This window comes from Garra rufa, chromosome 22, assembly GCF_049309525.1.
Source record: "Garra rufa chromosome 22, GarRuf1.0, whole genome shotgun sequence".
Lineage (NCBI taxonomy): Eukaryota > Metazoa > Chordata > Actinopteri > Cypriniformes > Cyprinidae > Garra > Garra rufa.
Genome location: NC_133382.1, coordinates 36,920,317 through 36,942,038, shown reverse-complemented (window position 1 = coordinate 36,942,038; position 21,722 = coordinate 36,920,317). Strand labels below are relative to the sequence as shown.

Below are 21,722 nucleotides of genomic sequence, written 5' to 3'. Positions count from 1 at the left end.
TTTGAAATATGAAATATTATGTTTTACTATATTCTAACATGTCCTGATGTAAAAAATCGTGTTTTTTGCTCATGTAAACATCGCTGCCACAATGCTAAGGTGTTCTGTGTGGTTGCCATGTTGTTTCTAATTAATAATTTATTTTATTTAATAATTTATTTTAAATGAATATCTATCATTTTCATATATGTATTTTAATATTTTAAAATTGTTTAAATAATATATTTTAATTAATTAATTTATTTTAATTTAATTATAAACAATATTATATATTATTATATAATTTCTCATTTACTTTATTTAATCATTGTCAGCAGCTAACCTGAAATTTACAAATACAGTACAGTAATATCGCTTTTTAATGTTAATGAATAATATTGACTTTTATTAACATGTAATCAAACATTATATAATATAAGGAAAAAAAAAATATATATATATATATATATATTATAAATATTTTAAAATATTTAATACTGTACAGTACAAAAACAGAACAATAATATTGCTTTGTAATTATGTTAATGATAAAAATAGGCTTTTAATTGATATATTTAATCATTATTTATTAATGTTTTATATTGATTATCAGAGGTGATTAAAAAAGTAAAATCTCGAAACAAAAGGTTTTGGTGTTTAAATATAGCATACATAATAAATATATTATGAAAACCATAAATATAGATTTTTTCTACATTATTTTAAAATACACATTTATAAATATTATTACATGATATAATTACTAATATATTTCAATACAATATTAAGTAATAATATTAAAATAAATAATTGGATTGCTTTTATTGAATAAATGTCATTTATAAATATATACATTAAATAAGCTGTTTTTGCTTATTTCCTAATTTATTTACATTTTTTAATTTCTTAATGTTTTTATATTTAGTATCTTTATAAAAAAAATAATAAAAAAATATAACCAGCTAACCTTCATTGCTTTTGGTAGCAGAAAAATATAGCTACTAGTATAATTATCATTATTTTAGTTTATTTCTTTCTACATTGCTTTAAAATATTTATTTATAAATAATATTACATATTATTATATAATTACTAATCAAGTATTATAATTAATAATAATAATTAATTATCAAGTATTAAGTACTAATATTAAAATAAATAATTGTATTGCTTGTATTGAATAAATGTAATTATAAATAAATATATCAAATAAGTTATTTTAGTTTATTTCCTTTTATTTTTTAATTTCTTATTGTCGGATGTTTTATTTTTATTTAATTTTTTTATAAATAACTCATTAACAAGTAATTCAACATTACATATTGATTAACATATTTTTATTATACATTTAAAAGATAATAATGAAATAAATATAAATATGTAATTTGTGCTATATTATTTTAAAATATTTATTTATAAGTAATATTACATAATATTATATAATTACTAATATATATTTATAATGTATTGAGTAGTTATATTAAAACAAATATTATATATATATATATATATATATATATATATATATATATATATATATTTTTTTTTTTTTTTTTTTTTTACATTTTTTTCACTTGTATAAAATTTAAATAAATGAATAAATAAAATATGAAAGTAAAATAAATTAAATAATAAAAATAATAAAAACACAAAAATAAAATAAAAATAAAATAAAATAAAATATAGCAAGAGACCAATGCTAATTTTTATATGTTTGTTTGTTTCAGTTTTAAATTTTTACATTTTTTAAGTTTTAATTTTAAAAATAAAATAAAATTAAATTAAGCTAATAAAAATACAGCTAAACTGCTTTGCTTTGTTCGCAAAAACAGTATAGTTACTATTATTTTAGCTTATTACTTAATTTTGTTGTACTTGTATTAAATAATAAATGAACCTTAAAATAAAGCTACAAGTATTAATTACTAATATAATGCTAAAATTAGTTTTATGATGAGGTTAATGATTAATATTGACTTTCATTAACATTTTTAGTTAACTAATATAGTAATGTAATAATATCTATTGATGGTATTAATAAGTTCAAAAAAGAAAATAGTGACAAGTTTTCAGCTAATCATTATAATGCAAAGAACACAACACAAGGTCAAAATGTCATGTGCATCTTTGCTAGAACATATCACAGACCAAAACGTGTCACACTTCACATTTCAATGAGACTTTCACACCTCAAGTGTCTTTCTCTACAGCTCAAGTTCTCGCCTGGTATTCTGGTTACGGTCTAGTGGCAAGTCTAAGTGTACAGCAGTCACATGCAACACAACCTACCTGCAGTGCACCACGATGGGCCCGGCGTACGATGGGTTCACCTGCTTCACCTTCTTCAGAAACTTGAGCATGCCAATGGGCGAGAAGGGAACGCCGAAGTCAGGCCAGCTGGTGAAGTGAAGCTGCGTGACCAGACGAGGCGTTTTGGTGCCGTCGCCGGCTTGCTGTGGTGGACACAGAGACAGGTGAGATGACACAGGAAACAACACATATATACATGCACTTAAACAAAGCCACAAACACAATTGAGATCAAGAATAAACTGTGTGAGAGAGCATGTTCAGACTTACATATTGCACACAGAATTTGCGTATGGTGTAGTCCACCAGAGCTGTAAAGTCTTCCACAGCCACACGAACATTTCCGTACGTCCAGCATCCCTGATCAGGCCAATACTGATAGCACTTATCCTACAGAGACAAACACAGCACATTTATACTAGTTACCAGTAGATTAGTTTATATTGTACATGTTTTTTTTTTATTTATGTACTTAATTATTTTTAAATGCTAATAGTTGTTTTAGTTTAATTTCTTGAGTTGTATTAATATTAGGGCTGTCAAATGATTAATCACGATTAATCACACCCGAAATAAAAGTTTATGTTTACACACTAAATGTGTGTTTACTGTGTATATTTATTATGTATATATATATATATATAAATGCACACACATACATGTATAGATTTAAACAAATATTTATATGAATGAATAGTTATACTTCTATTTAATTTAGACTATATATAGAATTATAAATATTTTCTATATAAATCTAAAACAAATTCTTGAAAATACATGTATGTGTGTGTATTTATATATACATAATAAATAAACACAGAAAACACACATTTAGTATGTAAACATGAACTTTTATTTTGGATGTGATTAATCATGATTAATCATTTGACAGCCCTAATTAATAATTAAAATAAATATTTTTCTTACTTGCACTGATTAAAGTAATTCAAGTCAATAAATACGTTACATAAATAAGCCACCGTTATTTAAATTTTTCTTATTTTTTATACATATTTTTCTCACTTGTATAAATAAAATAAAATAAAATTTAAGCTACTAAAAATACTTTGCTTTGGCAGTTACCATTAGTATAGTTACCATTATTTAAGTTTATTTCTTAATTTTTTATTTATCAATTTCTAATATTTTTTTCTCATTTGCATAAAATAAAATAAACTAAAAATTATTTTAGTTTATTTCTTCATTTCTTTTTATAAATTATTATTATTTTTTCTCACTTGTATAAAATATAAAATAATACAAATAAATAAAACAAAGCAAAAAATAACATAAAATAAAATAATATAGTAAAATAAAATAACTTTCTTATTTAGTATTATAAAATATAATAAAATAAAATAAGTTTTGCTTTGGTTGCAAAAAATATAGCTGCTAATATAGTTACCATTATTTTAGTTTATTTCTTCATTTCTTTTTTTTTTATCAATTATTATTATTTTTTCTCACTTGTATAAAGTATAAAATAATAAAAATAAATAAAACAAAACAAAAAATAACATAAAATAAAATAATATAGTAAAATAAAATAACTTTATTATTTATTATTATAAAATAAAATAAGTTTTGCTTTGGTAGCAAAACATATAGCTGCTAGTATAGTTACCATTATTTTAGTTTATTTGTTTCTTTTTAGTAATTTTTTATTTTTTTATATTCTTACTTGAATAAAAAAAAAAAAAAATTATTACTTGAATAAAATATAAAACAAAAGAAAATAATAAATAAAATAAATAAAAATAAAATAATTTTTTTTTAGTTTATTTCTTCATTTATTTTTAGCATTTTTAATGTTTTAATACTATCACTTTTTATTTTTTAAATACAAAATAACAAAAAGAAATAAAACAAAAGAAAAAATAATAAAATAAAATAAAATGAAATAATAAAATAAAAATTAAGCTAATAAAAAAGCCTCAGCTTTTGCTTGCTTTGCTTTAGTCTGTTTTGCTTTTAAAGTGTAATTAATATGAAAAAATGTACTTTTATTACACAAACATTCGCATTGAAAAAAAATTATATTCAATACAAAATATTGCTTTTCAAACACAAAAATGATTGCTATTGATTGATATTGTCTTACATTAATAAGTGAATGTTACATTGTATTCAAACATGAAAATATCTGAAAAGACAAATAATACACTACTGAAATGTAACAGTATCTGTTAATGCTATTAATAAAAGTTACTCAGTGTCAAAAAAACAGAAAGACATGAACGTCTTCTGCTAGTCATTATGCTATAAAACTGAGAACACGACACAAGGTCAAAACATGTGGATCTATAGATAAACATAAACGCATTACATGTCAATCCTGTCGAGTAAATGAGTCCAACACTGCCACTGAACAGCTGTAAGTGCATTAGAGTAGTAAAGGTGACTTCTAAGACTCCGTGATGCTAATCTGAGCTCTTAAAACAGTCTGTCCGTCAATCAGCATTATCCAGCCCGAGAGCGCAGGATAAATCTCTCTTAATGAGAGTTTGCCGACTAATTAGGTTAAAGCCAGAGAGAGCTCTATCAGCCATTATTAAAATCATCGATTCCAAGCCCGACCCAAAGCTGATTTTAATCTGTGTCTTATTGATTCGTCTTTCTAGAGACGTGATGGAGAGGAGAGAAAGACGAGTCGGGTGGCGGCTTTGCGACGTCTGAACACTGGAGACGATCGAAACCGAGACACTTGTGGGTTATTGCTGAGGATGACCAACAAATCGAGTTTATAGAAAAGCACTCAAATGAAATCAAAAATAATTTAGTGGCTCTGTAGTGATTGTTTTTGCATTCCAATGATTTTTTAAAGCTATATGGAATAACTATGAGAGGATGTGCAATGTTTTAGACAGTGGTTTGAAGGGAATACTTTGTGTAAAAACATATATGTGACCCTGGACCACAAAACCAGTCATAAGGTTAAATTTTACAAAACTGAGATGTATGCATCATATGAAAGTTCAATAAATAAGCTTTCTATTGATGTATGGTTTGTTAGGATAGGACAATATTTGGCCGAGATACATCTATTTGACAATCTGGAATCTGAGGGTGCAAAAAAATCAAAATACTGAGAAAATCACCTTTAAAGTTGTCCAAATTAAGTTCTTAACAATGCATATTACTAATAAAAAATGACATTTTGATATATTCACAGTAGGAATTTTGCAAATAATCTTCATGGAACATGATCTTTACTCAATTTCCTAATGATTTTTGGCATAAAAGAAAAATCAATAATTTTGACCCATTCAATGTATTTTTGGCTATTGCTACAAATATACCCCAGTTTTGTGGTCCAGGGTCACATATGTAATGTAATGTTACTATATTACTACAATAAGCAGTAAGAGGCTGATTAAATTTTAAAATGTAATACATTTTTAAAGTAAAATTATTTTATATAATGTTATATAATATATAGTATAATAATATGTAAATAAAAAAAAATTAATTTAAAAATTATAAAATATAAAATAATAAACAATTAATAAAACAAAAATAACAAAATAAAATAATTTAGTAAAATGAAAAAAAAAACATTATTTATTACTATAAAATAAATTAAGTTTTGCTTTGGTAGCAAAAAATATAGCTGCTAGTATAGTTACCATTATTTTAGTTTATTTCTTAATTTCTTTTTAAAATAAAATAATTTTAAAAATGTATACATTTCTTTTTATCAATTTTTTTTATATTCTCATTTGTATAAAATATACAATAATAAAAAAGTAATAAATAAAACAATAGAAAAATAAAACAATAGAAAAATTAAGCTAATAAAAATACTGCCTCAGCTTTTGCTTGCTTGGCTTTGGTCTGTTTTGCTTTTTAAATTTAATTAATATAAAATAAAATAAAAAAGTTACCATTATTTGCTTAAAATATAGCTCCTAGTATTGTTACCATTATTTTAGCTTATTTCTTTTTTCTATTTTATATATTTATCTCACTTGCATAAAATAAAATAAAAATTAAGCTAATAAAAATACAGCTAATCTGCTCTGTATTGGAACCAAAAATAATAGCTTTTAGTATAGTTACCATAATTTTAGTTAATTTCTTAATTTATTTTTTATGTATTTTTTATATTTTTACTTATTTGTATAAAATTAAAATAAAATATAAAATAATATAAATAATACAAATTAGAATGTTATTTTAATTTCTACATTTAAAACTATAAGTAAGCTAATAAAAATACAACTAACCTGCTTTGCTTTGGTAGCAAAAAATATAGCTGCTAGTATAGTTACCAATATTTTAGCTTTTAGCTTTTATCTATTTTATATTTTCTCTCACTTGTATAAAATAAAATAAAAATTAAGCTAATAAAAATACAGCTAACCTGCTTTGTATTGGTAGCAGAAATAATAGCTTCTAGTATAGTTACCATTATGTTAGTTTATTTCTTAATTAATTAATTTATTTAGATTTGTATATATTTCTACCCACTTGTATAAAATTGAAATAAAATAGAAAATAAAATACAGCTAACCTGCTTTGTATTGGTAGCAAAATATATAGCTTCTAGTATAGTTACCAATATTTTAGTTTATTTCGTAATTTATTTTATGTATTTTTTTATATTTTTACTCCTTGTTTGAATAAAATAAAAAATAAAATACAAAATTAAGCTAATAAAAATACAGCTAACTTGCTTTGCTTAGGTAATAATCTATTTTTATTTTTTTTTCTCACATAAAATAATAAAATAATATAAAATAAAAAGTGAAGTGACGTGAAGTGAAAAGTAAAAATTTGAATTTAAATTTGAAATTTAAAACTATAGTTTACAAAAATAATTACATTTACATCAATAATTACATTATAAACTTGTGTATTATATAGACTTCTTATATAATTTAGTTATTTGGTGTCCTTTTGGAATCTCCAAGTGTTTTTTTTTTTTTGGAAAGACACCTACATTTACCTGGAAAAAGGCAGAAAGTACAGATTAATCGTGATTAATCACATAAAAAATGCGCAATTAATCATGATTAACCATTTTAATCTATTGACAGCCCTACCATTTATACTTGTAGTTACAGTATTTGGACCTCAGTTTGCAAATAGTCACTACAAGTAGTCATGACAAATAAAAATAAATGAATAAATAAATAAATAATAATAAAAAAATAAAAACAACTTTTTTCTGTTTTTATATGAATCTTTAGAATTTTTCATAGTGCTGATTTTTGGCAAATTGCATGAAAACCAATTTGTGCCAATTTGACATTCAACACAGAAATTGCACCCAGTTTCTGAACAAAAGGGCTTCTCATTAACTCTACTATTTAACAGACGATCAACGTACAAGGAAACAGACCAGAAATCCAAAAAAAGGACACATACCTCTTTTCTCTCTTTCAGATTCGTAAGCATTACAATAGTAGATGATTTCTGCTCCCATATCATTCTCCAGAAGTCTGCGACCGTGTCTTGTTTCGGACCTGAAACACAGACGTCATCTTATCAGTTCTAATTATATGCTTATACCAACTGAAACTGTTGTCAGTCATGTGACTGCTCACAAAATCTTATTTTTACCTTGTGCTGCAATGAACTTATTCTTATCTGTATAACCCTAGAAAGAAAAAAAGCACAAGAGAGAAGCACAAACTTATGAAACCAACATTTAAATGCAAATATATTACTTCTCTAATTTGCAAATGGCTATTTACTAAATAATGCAATGCATTACAACAGTGTTTTACATTTACATGCTCAAGAACTGTACATATAGGTAAATGCATGTTTGATGCATCAAATCTTCACAGTGCATTGATGCATTTCTACAGCATTACAAATCACTTACGTCGATATATGAAGCATTGATATAATCTGAACATGGGGCTCCATCGATCTCTGTTAAAATCACTCTGGAATGGTCATCTGGATAACGGGCAAGACAAAAATTATGTTTTTTTCTAAACATAGACACTTTTTTGTTTGCTACTTCTCATGCTTTTAAAAAATGGTGACAAATAAAAAACAGCTCTTTTAAAAAGAAGTAAAACAATGAAATGCCATGGATGTGGGCGCAAGGAACTGAAAGTGGTTAATGTAGAGAAGTTGTAGATGTGTGAGGGTGGCAAAATGTCAGTTTAATATCACCCAAAATAAGCACAGCAACATAACATAACAATCAACAACATGAATCATTCATATCATATATATAAAAGCCATACTTAAGTAAAAGTACAGATATCTTACCAGAAAACGACTTTGGTAGAAGTTAAAGTCACAGTTTAGAATATTACTTGAGTAAAAGTCTTAAAGTATGTGATATTTATTGTACTTAAATACAAAATATATTTTTAAAATCTTAAATGTACTTTTTTCGCAATTGTGAGTGTATATCCATTTCTGGAAAAAAAAAAAAAAGGTCAGAATTGCGAGATACAAACTCGCATTTGTGAGGAAAATTATTTCTCACAACTGCGAGTTTATATCACCAATTTCTGAGAAAAAAAGTCAGAATTCTGAGTTTATATCTTCCAATTCTGACTTTATTTCTCGCAATTGCAAGTTTATATCACCCAATTCAGAGAAAAAAAGTCAGAATTAAGTTTGTATCACGCAATTCTGCAAAAAAGCCAGAATTTCCTGAAAAGTCAGAAATGCGAGATACAAACTCACATTTGTGAGAAAAAAGTCAGAATTGTGAGTTTTATCTCGCAATTCTAACTTTTTTCTGAGATAAAAAGTCAAAATTATGAGTTTTATCTTGCAATTCTGACTTTTTTCTGAGATAAAAATTCAGAATTATGAGTTTATAAACTTTGTGTTTGCTCACAAAAACTTTTGTGACGGAAATAAAGAGGTGAAAGAAAGAAAACTACATTTCAATGCAAATAAAACATTTTTTGAGGGAAAGGCAATATTTTTTTTGCAATTGCGAGTTTATATCCATTTCTGAGAAAAAAGTCACAGAATTGCGAGATACAAACTTGCTTTTGTGAGGAAAATTATTTCTCACAATTGCGAGTTTATATCACCAATTTCTGAGAAAAAAAACTTTGTTTCTTGCAATTCAGACTTTATTTCTTGCAATTGCAAGTTTAAATGACCCAATTCAGAGAAAAAAGTCAGAATTGAGTTTGTATCACGCAATTCTGTGAAAAAAAGCTAGAATTTCCTGAAAAGAAGTCAGAAATGCGAGATACAAACTCAACACACATTTGTGAGAAAAAAAGTCAGAATTGTGAGTTTTATCTTGCAATTCTGACTTTTTTTCTGAGATAAAAAAGTCAGAATTGAGTTTGTATCACACAATTCTGGGGAAAAAAAGCCAGAATTTCCTGATAAGAAGTCAGAAATGTGAGATATAAACTCATTTGTGAGAAAGAAAAAGTCAGAATTATGAGTTTTATCTTGCAATTCTAACTTTTTTCTGAGATAAAAATTCAGAATTATGAGTTTATAAACTTTGTGTTTGCTCACAAAAACCTTTGTGACAGAAATAAAGAGGTGAAAGAAAGAAAACTACATTTCAATGCAAATAAAACATTTTTTGAGGGACAGGCAATTTTTTTTGCAATTGCGAGTTTATATCCATTTCTGAGAAAAAAGTCAGAATTGCGAGATACAAACTTGCTTTTGTGAGGAAAATTATTTCTCACAATTGCGAGTTTATATCACCAATTTCTGAGAAAAAAAAACTTTGTTTCTTGCAATTCAGACTTTATTTCTTGCAATTGCAAGTTTAAATGACCCAATTCAGAGAAAAAAGTCAGAATTGAGTTTGTATCACGCAATTCTGTGAAAAAAAGCTAGAATTTCCTGAAAAGAAGTCAGAAATGCGAGATACAAACTCAACACACATTTGTGAGAAAAAAAGTCAGAATTGTGAGTTTTATCTTGCAATTCTGACTTTTTTTCTGAGATAAAAAGTCAGAATTGAGTTTGTATCACACAATTCTGGGAAAAAAAGCCAGAATTTCCTAATAAGAAGTCAGAAATGTGAGATACAAACTCATTTGTGAGAAAGAAAAAGTCAGAATTATGAGTTTTATCTTGCAATTCAAACTTTTTTTCCGAGATAAAAAGTCAGTATTGAGTTTGTATTACGCAATTCTGGGGAAAAAAGCCAGAATTTCCTGAAAAGAAGTCAGAAATGTGAGATAAAAAGTCAGAATTGTGAGTTTTATCTTGCAATTCTAACTTTTTTTTTGAGATAAAAAGTCAGAATTATGAATTTATAAACTGTGTTTGCTCACAAAAACTTTTGTGATGGAAATAATGAGTTAAAAGAAAGAAAACTAATTTTCTATGTAAATCAAACATTTTTTTGAGGGAAAGGCAATATTTTTGTGAGAAAACACTTTCAGATAGAACGCAGTACTTTTGTGAGATAATTTTTTCATACAGTTTTGTAAAATTAAGGGGATAAAAACTTTTTTCTCAAAGTTATGGTTTTACATCTCGCAATTCTGACTGAGATCCTGACTTCTGACTATTTTGTAGTAAGTAACGAATATGCTTCAGGGATTTTTTTTTTTTTTTTTTACATGTAACACAACTCACTTTTTTAAAACTGTACAGTTGTTGTGTTTTTGTGTTGTTGTGTACGTTTTTTAACAGTTATTTGCCTCAATTTGAGTGTGTAATTATTTTATACACAATTTCTGTGCATGCAGTTTGCATTGTGGTTGATTTAGTGGTTTTATCTGACAAATACAAAAATAAAAAAAGTTTATTGTGCCCCACCCATTCATTTCCTATGCGGGACCCTTGACATCCTGAGTGTGACTCATTTAATTAATCTTTGTGTGCTAATTTTAAAAGTTATTATGTCTTATACATTTTTTTCTGTATTTTTAATCAAATAAATGCAGCCTTAATGAGCATTATGTTTTATATATATTTATAGCCTCTGACTGATCAGGTGGCTGGGAACTGGGAAAAGTAGAAACAGAGAAAAAGAGTGAAATCTTACATGGTAAGATGTTTGGATATCTGTTCTTCTCCTTGTTTTCTTCCTTATTGGCCTCTTCACATGTTCCTTGAGTCAAACCCCCTGGTAATGACTGCCAACGACATAAATTATGTTAAATTAACAACAAACCAATGGTCATACAACCATATGCACATCTACTGTATTCTTAGATGCCATGCTGTAAGCTTGCACAGCTTGCATTTTGTGCATTAAATTCAACTGACACTCATTGCGTTGTATATTGCACTCTGTCTCTACACAAATGCATTGTTGTGCATCACACACCTGAGACGTATCGTTTTACTGCACTTGAATTGCGACCTAACACAGAATTTATATAATAGCATTTATAGAGCAAAACCGATCATGCTGTTCGAATTCCCACCAAACCTGTCATTTTGTTATTGCCTAAATGAATGCTATTAACTGGCGCTTTGTTCCTGTATGTAAAGGGCATTGTTTAACCAGCAGATAGTTTAATAGTTTAAGTGGCTATTAAGATTGTTGGGCATAAACATGGTTTCCACATGGTTCATTCAGTGTGTGTTCCTGAATCACGGGCCTGTGAGAGAAGCGAATCTTGAATCATGCGTCTAAAACAGGAGAGAGGGGCTTTCTCGAATGACTCAATGGCCGATGACTCCTCGACATCTTAATTCCAGTAATTCTCAGTGGGAAATGAGAGCCGTTGAGCTGTCAGCAAATGTGGAAGATATTTGCTGATCCATATGAATGCGTGTTTCTACCAGTTAAAAACATCACCATAATGCACCATCAGCTTCTTTACGAGCCGCAAACAAAATAACAGTGTTGCCACAAAACACGCAGAGAAACCAGAAGGACTGCAGAACTTTCAGCAGCTTGAGTGATGCAATCAGCGTAAACAACAATAATCAACTATTTTTGCAGTTTTCAGATCATTATAATAGGTGTTTGTATGAAAAACATAGCAATTGAGCCTAACACCAGTGTATTTTCAGTTTGTCAACACTTTATTTTAAGGCGAGACACTGCAGGTGAATAGGGTAAAAAAAAATTAACTAATAGTTATCACCTTACTTACCCAGTTGTTTGATTACATTGGTAATTGCAAACATTTTTTGTATTACAAGTTTTCTGAAATGTTAGGTTTAAATATGCAAATGAGCCATTATTTAATGAAATGTGCTCTAATGTGCATACATTTTTAGTGCAAAAATCTAAACACTGGATGAGGTCAGTTTCAAAATTCTAAATGTTAAATTTTTTTGACATATTAGAGTCAAAAGTTTTTACAGAGGGAATTTTGGGTATCTCATTTCGTCACGCTATAATTCAGAAAAAAATCAGAATTCAATATTGTTTTTACCAATTTTTGGGGAATAAAATGTATTAAATCAAGCAAATCATAGATGAACAAATCCCTCTGTAAAATCCTTCAGGATGTAGACAGGAATACAAATGTAAAGTATATTGTAATTGAAAACACAAATAGATAACGTGCTATAAAAGTGTTTTTTGGATGTTTTCTTTCCAATAATCTGAAAAAAAAAAAAAAAAAAAAAAAAAAACACTTTATGAAAAACCAAAAAGCCCAAAATCTCAAACTTGACAGGTGCATGAAAAAACTGTTTTTGCCTGCAGTGTCTCCCCTTAAGGACCTATTCTCACTATTAACTAGCATGCATATTACTATTATTAGTACTTATGAAGAACATATTAATGCCTTTTTCTGTTTTACCATATTTTAGATCCCATACATAAACATGAACAACTAAACTATTAATCAAAAGTTTTTGAACAGTAAGATTTTTAATGTTTTTTAAAGCTTCTGCTCACCAAGCATGCATTTATTTGATCCAAAGTATAGAAAAAACTGTACAAATTTGAAATATTTTTACTATTTAAAATAACGGTTTTCTATTTGAGTATATTTTAAAATGTCATTTATTTCTGTGATTTCAAAGCTGCATGTTTAGCATCATTACTCCAGTCACAAGATCCTTCAGAAATCATTCTAATATTGCGATTTCCTGCTCAAAATAAATGTATTATTATTATGATGTTAAAAACAGCTGAGTATATATATTTTTTTTTAATTTTTAAGTTTCTTTAATGAATAGAAAGTTCAGAAGAACTCTTGTAACATTATAAATATAGTTATAATCACTTTGGATCAATTTAAAGCATCCTTGCTAAATAAAAGTATTAAATTCTATTAAAAAAATCAAAATAAATTTGAGAAAAAAACAACAACAACAATTATACTGACTCCAAGCTTTTGAAAGTTATAGTGTATAATGTTAAAAGGTGTTTTATTTCAGATAAATGCTGATCTTTGGATCTTTCTATTAATCAAAGAATCCTGAAAAAAATACTTAACTGTTTTAAATATTGATAATAATGAAATTCAGCATATTAGAACCATGTGACACTGAAGACTGAAGTAATGATGCTGAAAATTCAGCTTTGATCAAAGGAATAAATTACATTTCAAAATATATTCAAATAGAAAGCAGTTATTTCAAATAGTAAAATTATTTCAAAATTTTGCAGTTTTTGCTGTAAATCAAATAAATGCAGGCTTGGTGAGCAGAAGAGTCTTCTTTAAAAAAACGTTAAAAATCTTCTTGACTGTTGGTGTACCTTAACTATTAACAAGCAACAAATTAGGAGTTTATTACTAATATCGTTATTCCTTTATTGAGGCAATAGCCATAGTTATTAGTGAGAAACGGACCTTAAATGTGACCATAAATTTTTGGTGTTTTTGATATCTCTAACCATGATCAATATTCCTTCAAAACGCACTCACATTGTACTCTTCCCGGAAGAGTTTCCCATCGTCGGCCGAGCGTATCCGATATTCTTCTTCCAAGTTGTCTACAGGAATGGGGAGATATGTTTTGGATGTGGAAGGGGATCTGGGCAGTAAGACCACCGTCTGTTGCTCTGTGGAGGAAAATGGCACATGTATGTTATAAACAAACACTGAAAAATAGAAAATATAAATGATTTCATGGTTGAAATACACATTTACTTTATGGTTTCTGTAAGTGCAAAATTACAATAATCTCAGCAACTGAAATACAAACACACACACATTTTACTAATTCAATTGATTTGGTTAGCAGTAGTGAAAAAATAAACAATAATATAAAACTGATTTTTTGATTATAGAACTGCTATATAAAAATGCTAATGCTGTAACTGTTATTAGAAGATGGCACATTTCCTGTGCTTATTTTATATTGTCTTTCATTATTGGTGTGTGTGTGCTATACAAATACATCTGTATTTGGTCTGTTTTATATGAAAGCCTGTTTCGCCACTGAATTAAAAAAAGGGTTATTGCAACTTATCTCACAATTCTGATTTTTTTTTCTCAGTATTGTGAGATATAAACTCACAATTGCAAGTCGTAAAGTCAGAATTGTGATATATAAACTCGCAATTCTGAGAAACAAAGTTGCAATTGCATGATATAAACTCACAATTGTGAGTGATAAAGTCAAAATTGCATGATAAAAAACTTGCAATTCTGACTTTTTTTCTCAGAATTGTGAGATATAAACTCACAATTGCAAGTCGTAAAGTCAGAATTGTGATATATAAACTCGCAATTCTGAGAAACAAAGTCGCAATTGCATGATATAAACTCACAATTGTGAGTGATAAAGTCAAAATTGCATGATACAAACTTGCAATTCTGACTTTTTTTCTCAGAATTGTGATATAAACTTGCAATTGCGAGAAAAAAAAGTCAGAATTACAAGTTTATATTTTGCAATTCTGACTTTATTTCTCGCAATTGTGAGTTTATATCTAGCAATTCTGACTTTATAACTCACGATTGTGCATTTATATCTCACAGTTCTGAGAAAAAAGTCAGAATTGTGAAATAAAAAGTCGCAATTACCTTTTTTTGTTCTTAATTCAGTGGCAGAAACAGGCTTCCATAGTTTTATTAATGAATTTGATTGGGTTTCATATTAGGGTAAAAAAAAATCATCATATCACGATTTTATTTCATTTTTCAGAAATATTTTATTACGATGTTGGTTTTACTATTTTGCAAGTTGTCTGAGCAGCACAGCCAAACTGATTTCCCTATTTTAAAACCAAAGCCTTACAAGGTACAGTAACAAAATATAAAATAAAAAGAATTGCAGATGTTTTGGCTAAACTGGGTGAAGATAAAAATCTGTAATTTTTTAATCTTTGTTATTAAAAAATAAGAACAAAAATATACACATAATATACATATAAAACAAACTTTTTTTTTCCAGATATATTTACATAGGTGTATTTAACAGAGGTTTGGGACACCATCTGAGTAATTTTTGGTGTACTGTCCCTTTAATGACAATCGGCAGCATGTTCTGTTCATAGTTCTGTCGCTTTAAGAGCTGCAAACATAATATCTACAGGCGCGCGTCCGTTTTTCTCTTTGCTGTTTACATTCACTTTAGACATAACCAGCAGTGTTTATATGTAATCCTTGTGTGCTTTTGACAGTATTAGCGAACCAGACGCAAAAGATAGCTTAGTCCAGTAATCAGGCGCTGACGCTGTTTGACAGACTTTTAGCGCGCGCGCTTCAGGTGTACGTGAAAAATCGCCACATCGCACACCCCTGAAGACAATTACCTCAAACTTACAATCATGGTTTTTTCACCCAGGAAAACAAACAAACATGCTCACACCATCATTTAATAATACTTAATGCCTTTGTGAAGAACTTAAAGGCATATTTAAAGCAGCATGTGCATATATACCTCATAAACATAAATCAAAAAACCACCAGCGACCCTTGTAGCACCAAAAGAAACCCACAACCATTGGGTTAGAGGTTAGAGAGGGTGAGATGTTAGACATATATAGAATTTAGACTATAGAAACATCATGCCCGTTCATAGACATCGCATATACTTGACCTTCTGACGGCCAGCCAAGATCATCCTCATCCTCATCCTCATCTTTATCCACATCTATATATTCCTCTATACAACATACAGCACACACAAACACACACATAGTGACTGGTGTTACATTAGCATTTTAGAATGATCTCTGGAGGATCATGTGACACTGAAGACTGATGAAAATTCAGCATTTCATCACAGAAATAAATTCTGTTTTAAAATATATTCAAACAGTTTTTTAAAATTGTAATAATATTTCACAATTTTACTGTATTTGACTGTATTTTTTTAAACGTTATTGTACATAAAAGAGGCAAACAAATGGTGGCATAGAAAGCTGGAGAAAGTCGGTAAACCACTTCCCTTTGCACAGGTGTGACGTTCACTTCTGAACACTGAGACATCTCTATGACTGAAATGCCAAGTGGATTCAACACAGTAAATGTCATTTACACTAACATTTTGTGCATATTTCAAGCATGTCGTTTTCATTTTGGCTCAGGGAATATTCCTTGAGAGAGATTTCAGTCAGGATAGTATAGAAAGAGTGCAGAGGAAGTCTGTTACATAAATCTGCAAGACCTTTGACAAGATGCACAATCTGCGACAACAATCAGGTTCTAGATAAGCATATAACAAAACCTGAAGATGCAAACATCTAGAGGACATTACGAGGGTCTCTCTCTTAAGAGAACAATCTGAGATTCTGAGAACTGAGTCTTAAGTCTCAAGTTTGATCTCCATTTAATCTCACTGCTGTCTAATAAACCAAATTCTAGCTTAAACACAGCTCTTTTGTGATTTTTCTTACTAATGGCTAACCATGAGCCACAATTTGTGTGACAAAAAAGCAAACTCTATTAAAAGCAAACAGGAACAACTTTAAAAATGAACCTTCTTCCTCTTTCACATGGTTTTAGTCATATTTAAATATTTTTGAGGAAATATTGATAATCGAACCACGAATAGCATTGTGTTTCCCCTAGTTACAACTCTGTTTCTATGAAGCAAAACCCCAAAAAAATCAATGCAACCATTTTAGACAATAATATAAACGATGCTTAGCGATTCACAATACTGATATTTTCTTACTATTAATAAACTAGAAAAGTCTTGTCTAAAAGTAGACAAGCCAATGAATGGAACCTTATTGTAAAGTGCAACAGTTTAAAAGTCTTATTTCAGGATAATTGTCAGGCCATTTTTTCTCAGTCATATAAGGGTTGGTTAGAGATTTAGTAAAAACCACAGTTTGTGAAATAAAATGTGTTATCTCTGTAATTTGAACACAATTCAACAAAATGTATTTTTATCAAACGTTTGGTCATTCATTCAAACATTCGGTCTGCAGATATCCTCAAAAAAAAAAAAAAAAACACTACAAAAATCATTATATGCCCCAGACCTTACGACCCACTTTTTCAGTCATTTGTGAAACTCTTTAAACATTTAAAAAAAATAAGTAAATAAATGAATTAAAATCTAAAAAAGAAAAATTGGATGTATGCATGCAAAAAATAAATGTTATCTCTAAGTGTGTTATCTTTGAAAATCAAACACAACAATTAAAAAAAAAAAAAATTATCAAAGGTTTGATTATTCATTTAAACATTCAGATATCCTTAAATACAGATATCCTTAAAATCACTATAAAAACCATGACCCATATGACCCACTTTTTCAGTTATTTGTCATTTGTGAATCACTTTAAAAATAAAAAAACAAATCCAAAAGGAAGAATGTTGTATATATGAAATAAAAAATAAAAAAGATCTGAAAAAAGTATGTATGTATATATATTGAGTTTTAGTAAAGATTATATAAAAAAAAAAACCTACAGTTTGTGAAATAAAAATGTGTTATCTCTGTAAACTGAACACAACAACTAAAAAAAGTATTTTTATCAAGGGTTTGGTCATTCATTCAAACATTTAATATGCACTTATCCTCAAAAATCACTATAAAAACCATAATATGACCCATATGACTCACTTTTTCAGTCATTTGTGTATCACTTTAAAAAATATATTTTTAAAAAAGTCTGAAAAAGATCATTGTATATATATATATATATATATATATATATATATATATAAAACTACAGTTTGTGAAATAAAAGTGTGTTATCTCCATAATTCAACAACAAAAATTTAAAAAAGTATTTTTATCGAAGGTTTGGTCATTCATTCAAATATTCAATATGCAGATATCCTCAAAAATCACTATAAAAACCATAATATGACCCATATGACTCAAAGTCTGAAAAAGAAAATTGTATGTATGCACAAATGTCAAATGACTGATAAATATAGAATTTTTAGTAAAGAATATATCATAAAAACTAAACATTGTGAAATAAAAATGCGTCACCTAAATCAAAGACAACCAAGGTTTGGTCATTCATTCAAACAAGTCATTCATTCAATATGCAGATATCCCCAAAAATCACCATAAAAATCATAATATGAACAATATGACTCATTTTTTTCAGTCATTTGTCATTTATGAATAAAAAATAAATAAATCTTAAAACAATGTATGTATATATGGAACTCCAAGGCACTCTCATTTGGAAAAAGTTAAAAAGCCTTTATTGCAGCAGCTTGGTCACATTAAACCTTTCTAAAAAACTTAAAAGAAATACAGTAAAACAGACAAAGGACAGACCAGTATTTGTCACTAGGTATAGTACAGAGAGTGAACAAATTAAACAAATCATAAGAAAAAACTGGGGTATTATTGAGAGTGACGATCTTTTAAGCAAGTTTTTTCCTGATCCACCTTTGGTAAGTTTTAGAAGATATCCTACTCTACAAGATAAACTGGTCCATAGTTATTTAAAACCAGATTCCGAACAAATGTGGTTGAGCACCAGACCCAAGGGTTGCTATAAATGTCACCACTGCAATCACTGTACTAATGTAAGGCAAACAAAAATTTTCGAGGATATTGTTTCCCAAAAGCAATTTAAGATTAATCACTTTATAAATTGTAAAACTACTTTTGTTGTCTATAGATTAGAGTGTCCTGTGTGCAAAGTGTTTTATGTTGGAAGAACGAAACGACGCTTACAAGACAGACTGGCCGAACACAAATATGCTATTCGCACAGGCAACATTAATTACCCAATGGCAAGACACTACATGGAACACCATAATAGTAATCCGTCTACTTTACAGGCCTGTGGGATTGATCACATCCCACTGACCTTGAGAAAAGGTGATAGACAGAGGCAGTTAAACCAGAAGGAGACTTTTTGGATATTTAAACTGCAAGCCACTAAATATCCAGGCCTAAATGAAGACCTGGACTTTAGTGTTTTTCTCTGATTTTATGTCTGGTTGTTGCCATCCTTTTATTTTTACACTAGATTTTGTTTACTTCTACCTGGTGACTGTGTGTGTGTGTTTTAGTATGTATATGTGATATTCAGTGTGTTTCAGGTATAATGTTTATGTCTCACTGTTTGGTAAGGATGACACCTGTTGGTTGTGATGTCACCTGACTAATTGATCTGCAAGGTGGAGCTTTCTGATTGGTGTTTTTAGATGTTAAGTACCTCCCCTTACCTGTGAGAACTGTTTGACTCCCTGATGAAGGCCAGGTGCTGAAACACGTTGGAGTTTTTTAGAAAGGTTTAATGTGACCAAGCCGCTGCAATAAAGGCTTTTTAACTTTTTCCAAATGAGAGTGCCTTGGAGTTCCTTTTGCTTTGTTGACGATATTTTCCCATCCAAAGAGCACCTCTAACAAACTTGTTTTGAGTCCAAGAAGCGCTCCTGGATTTACGTTTTCTGAATGTATGTATGTATATTGAGTTTTAGTAAAGATTATATAAAAAACTACAGTTTGTGAAATAAAAAATTGTTATCTCTGTAAATCGAACACAACATTTAAAAAAATTATTTTTATCAAAGGTTTGGTCCTTCATTCAAACATTCAATATGCAGATATCCTCAAAAATCACCATAAAAACCATAATATGACCAATATGACCCACTTTTTTAGTTAATCGGCATTTATGAATCACTAAAAAAAAAATCCCCAAAAGAGAAAATTGTTTGTATATGTATATATACTAAGATTTTTTAATGATTGTATCATAAAAACAGTTTGTGAAATAAAAATGTTTTTCTCAAAGGTTTGGTCACTCTTTCAAACACTGGGTATGCACATATCCTTAAAAATCACTTTAAAAACTATAATATGACCCATAAACCTCAGCCAAAGTGAATTTTAGTGCGATTATGGTGTCATTTAGATAGAATAGCACGTGTAGATAAAAAAAAAAGCTCACGTCCTGCTCTCATAACATCTTGAAGCAACAGGAAGCCGTATATAGCACATTTGATAAAGCGAAACTTGCCAAGACGTCTCACTCATAAATCCAGCTCTCAAAACCACTTGTAACTTTTATCATTTCCTAAAACAGTTAAACCGGTTCAAAGCAAATAAAGCGAGTGCTTACCTTGCTCTTCCAGGATGCCATTTGGTACTTTCTTGTCGACGGCTGTGATGACAGCTTTCCTCTGGTTTTTCAACCTAAAACAAGCAAATAACAGGTTTAAACATGAAGACAACACATAAGACGATATCCTAACACCAAATCTGCCTCACCAACGAAAACTCGAGCTCTTTTTCATCAGAGGCGCTTTTTTCTCCACAAACACACGCTATGCGATACTCTCTACCATGTAAAAATCTGTGGTTTACCTCGGTGAGGCTGTGTATGAATAAATATGTGTGTGCGTGTGACAGCATGTCTCAGTTCCTGGACCCGCCCTTAATCAGAAAGAGGCGGAGCTTGTAAGCCTGACAGTTTTTGACTCACTCTGTATATTTGTGTGTGTGTGTGTCGTACCTGAGGCAAAACCAGGTCAGCAACCCCAGAAAAAGCAGCAAGACGGACAGACCCAGCAGTATGGGCAGGATGGGTGCGCTGGACGGCCCTTCGTCCCCTAAAGGAAGAAGGAGAGGCAGTTAAACCCACAGTGAACAAAAGAACAGGAAACTGGCCCGCGAACAGAGCCGCTAGAGCCGGAACGAACACACTTAGCTGCTCCGGCGCAGTGAGATATGGCAACCAGTCAAGTTAAGGCATTATTAGTGATTTAATAGAGAGCCTGCACTGTTTTGACTGCGGGATAAGCATCGCTCATTCATTTAACAGCAGGTTTGACATGAATCACCCGCTTAACCCTGAGATCAGCACTTTACTGCAGCCCTGAATCACAGTCTGCGTAATCCACCACACATTTAACACAAATCCACACGGCCACACTGATGGTTATGTGATGCAGAAATACTGAAAATAACTGGGAAGGACTCAAAAATCATCTGATAAATGTTACACAACTACGAAAGCTGGTTACTGTAAGGGTTGGTTCGCTTTGTGACGACTGAGGTTCCATGACTATTTTTTTCAGACATTTGTGAGTAATGGCTAAATTGTGAAATCAAATTTTAGAGGTTGCAATCACTTACATTTTTAATTAATTGAAAATGTTTTTTTTTTTTTTTTGGACTGTCCATGACTTTTTTTATTTTTTTTAGCTATTTGTGAGTAAAGCCTAC

At 29.1% G+C, this 21,722-nt stretch overlaps 1 protein-coding gene across 1 annotated transcript in view; it reads right to left on the bottom strand.

Moving 5' to 3' along the window:
* Nucleotides 1–2,264: 2,264 nt before the first annotated feature.
* The window catches only part of LOC141297511 (receptor-type tyrosine-protein phosphatase epsilon-like), a 25,486-nt gene continuing 6,028 nt past the window's right edge, over nt 2,265–21,722 (bottom strand). The window contains exons 2-10 of the mRNA XM_073827935.1: nt 21,010–21,106; nt 20,617–20,690; nt 14,039–14,175; nt 11,245–11,335; nt 8,122–8,198; nt 7,854–7,890; nt 7,659–7,756; nt 2,559–2,678; nt 2,265–2,432 (exon numbers count right to left, since the gene is read on the bottom strand). Of these exons, the coding sequence (XP_073684036.1) occupies nt 2,265–2,432; nt 2,559–2,678; nt 7,659–7,756; nt 7,854–7,890; nt 8,122–8,198; nt 11,245–11,335; nt 14,039–14,175; nt 20,617–20,690; nt 21,010–21,106 (899 nt within the window). The remainder of the gene's footprint in view (nt 2,433–2,558; nt 2,679–7,658; nt 7,757–7,853; nt 7,891–8,121; nt 8,199–11,244; nt 11,336–14,038; nt 14,176–20,616; nt 20,691–21,009; nt 21,107–21,722) is intronic.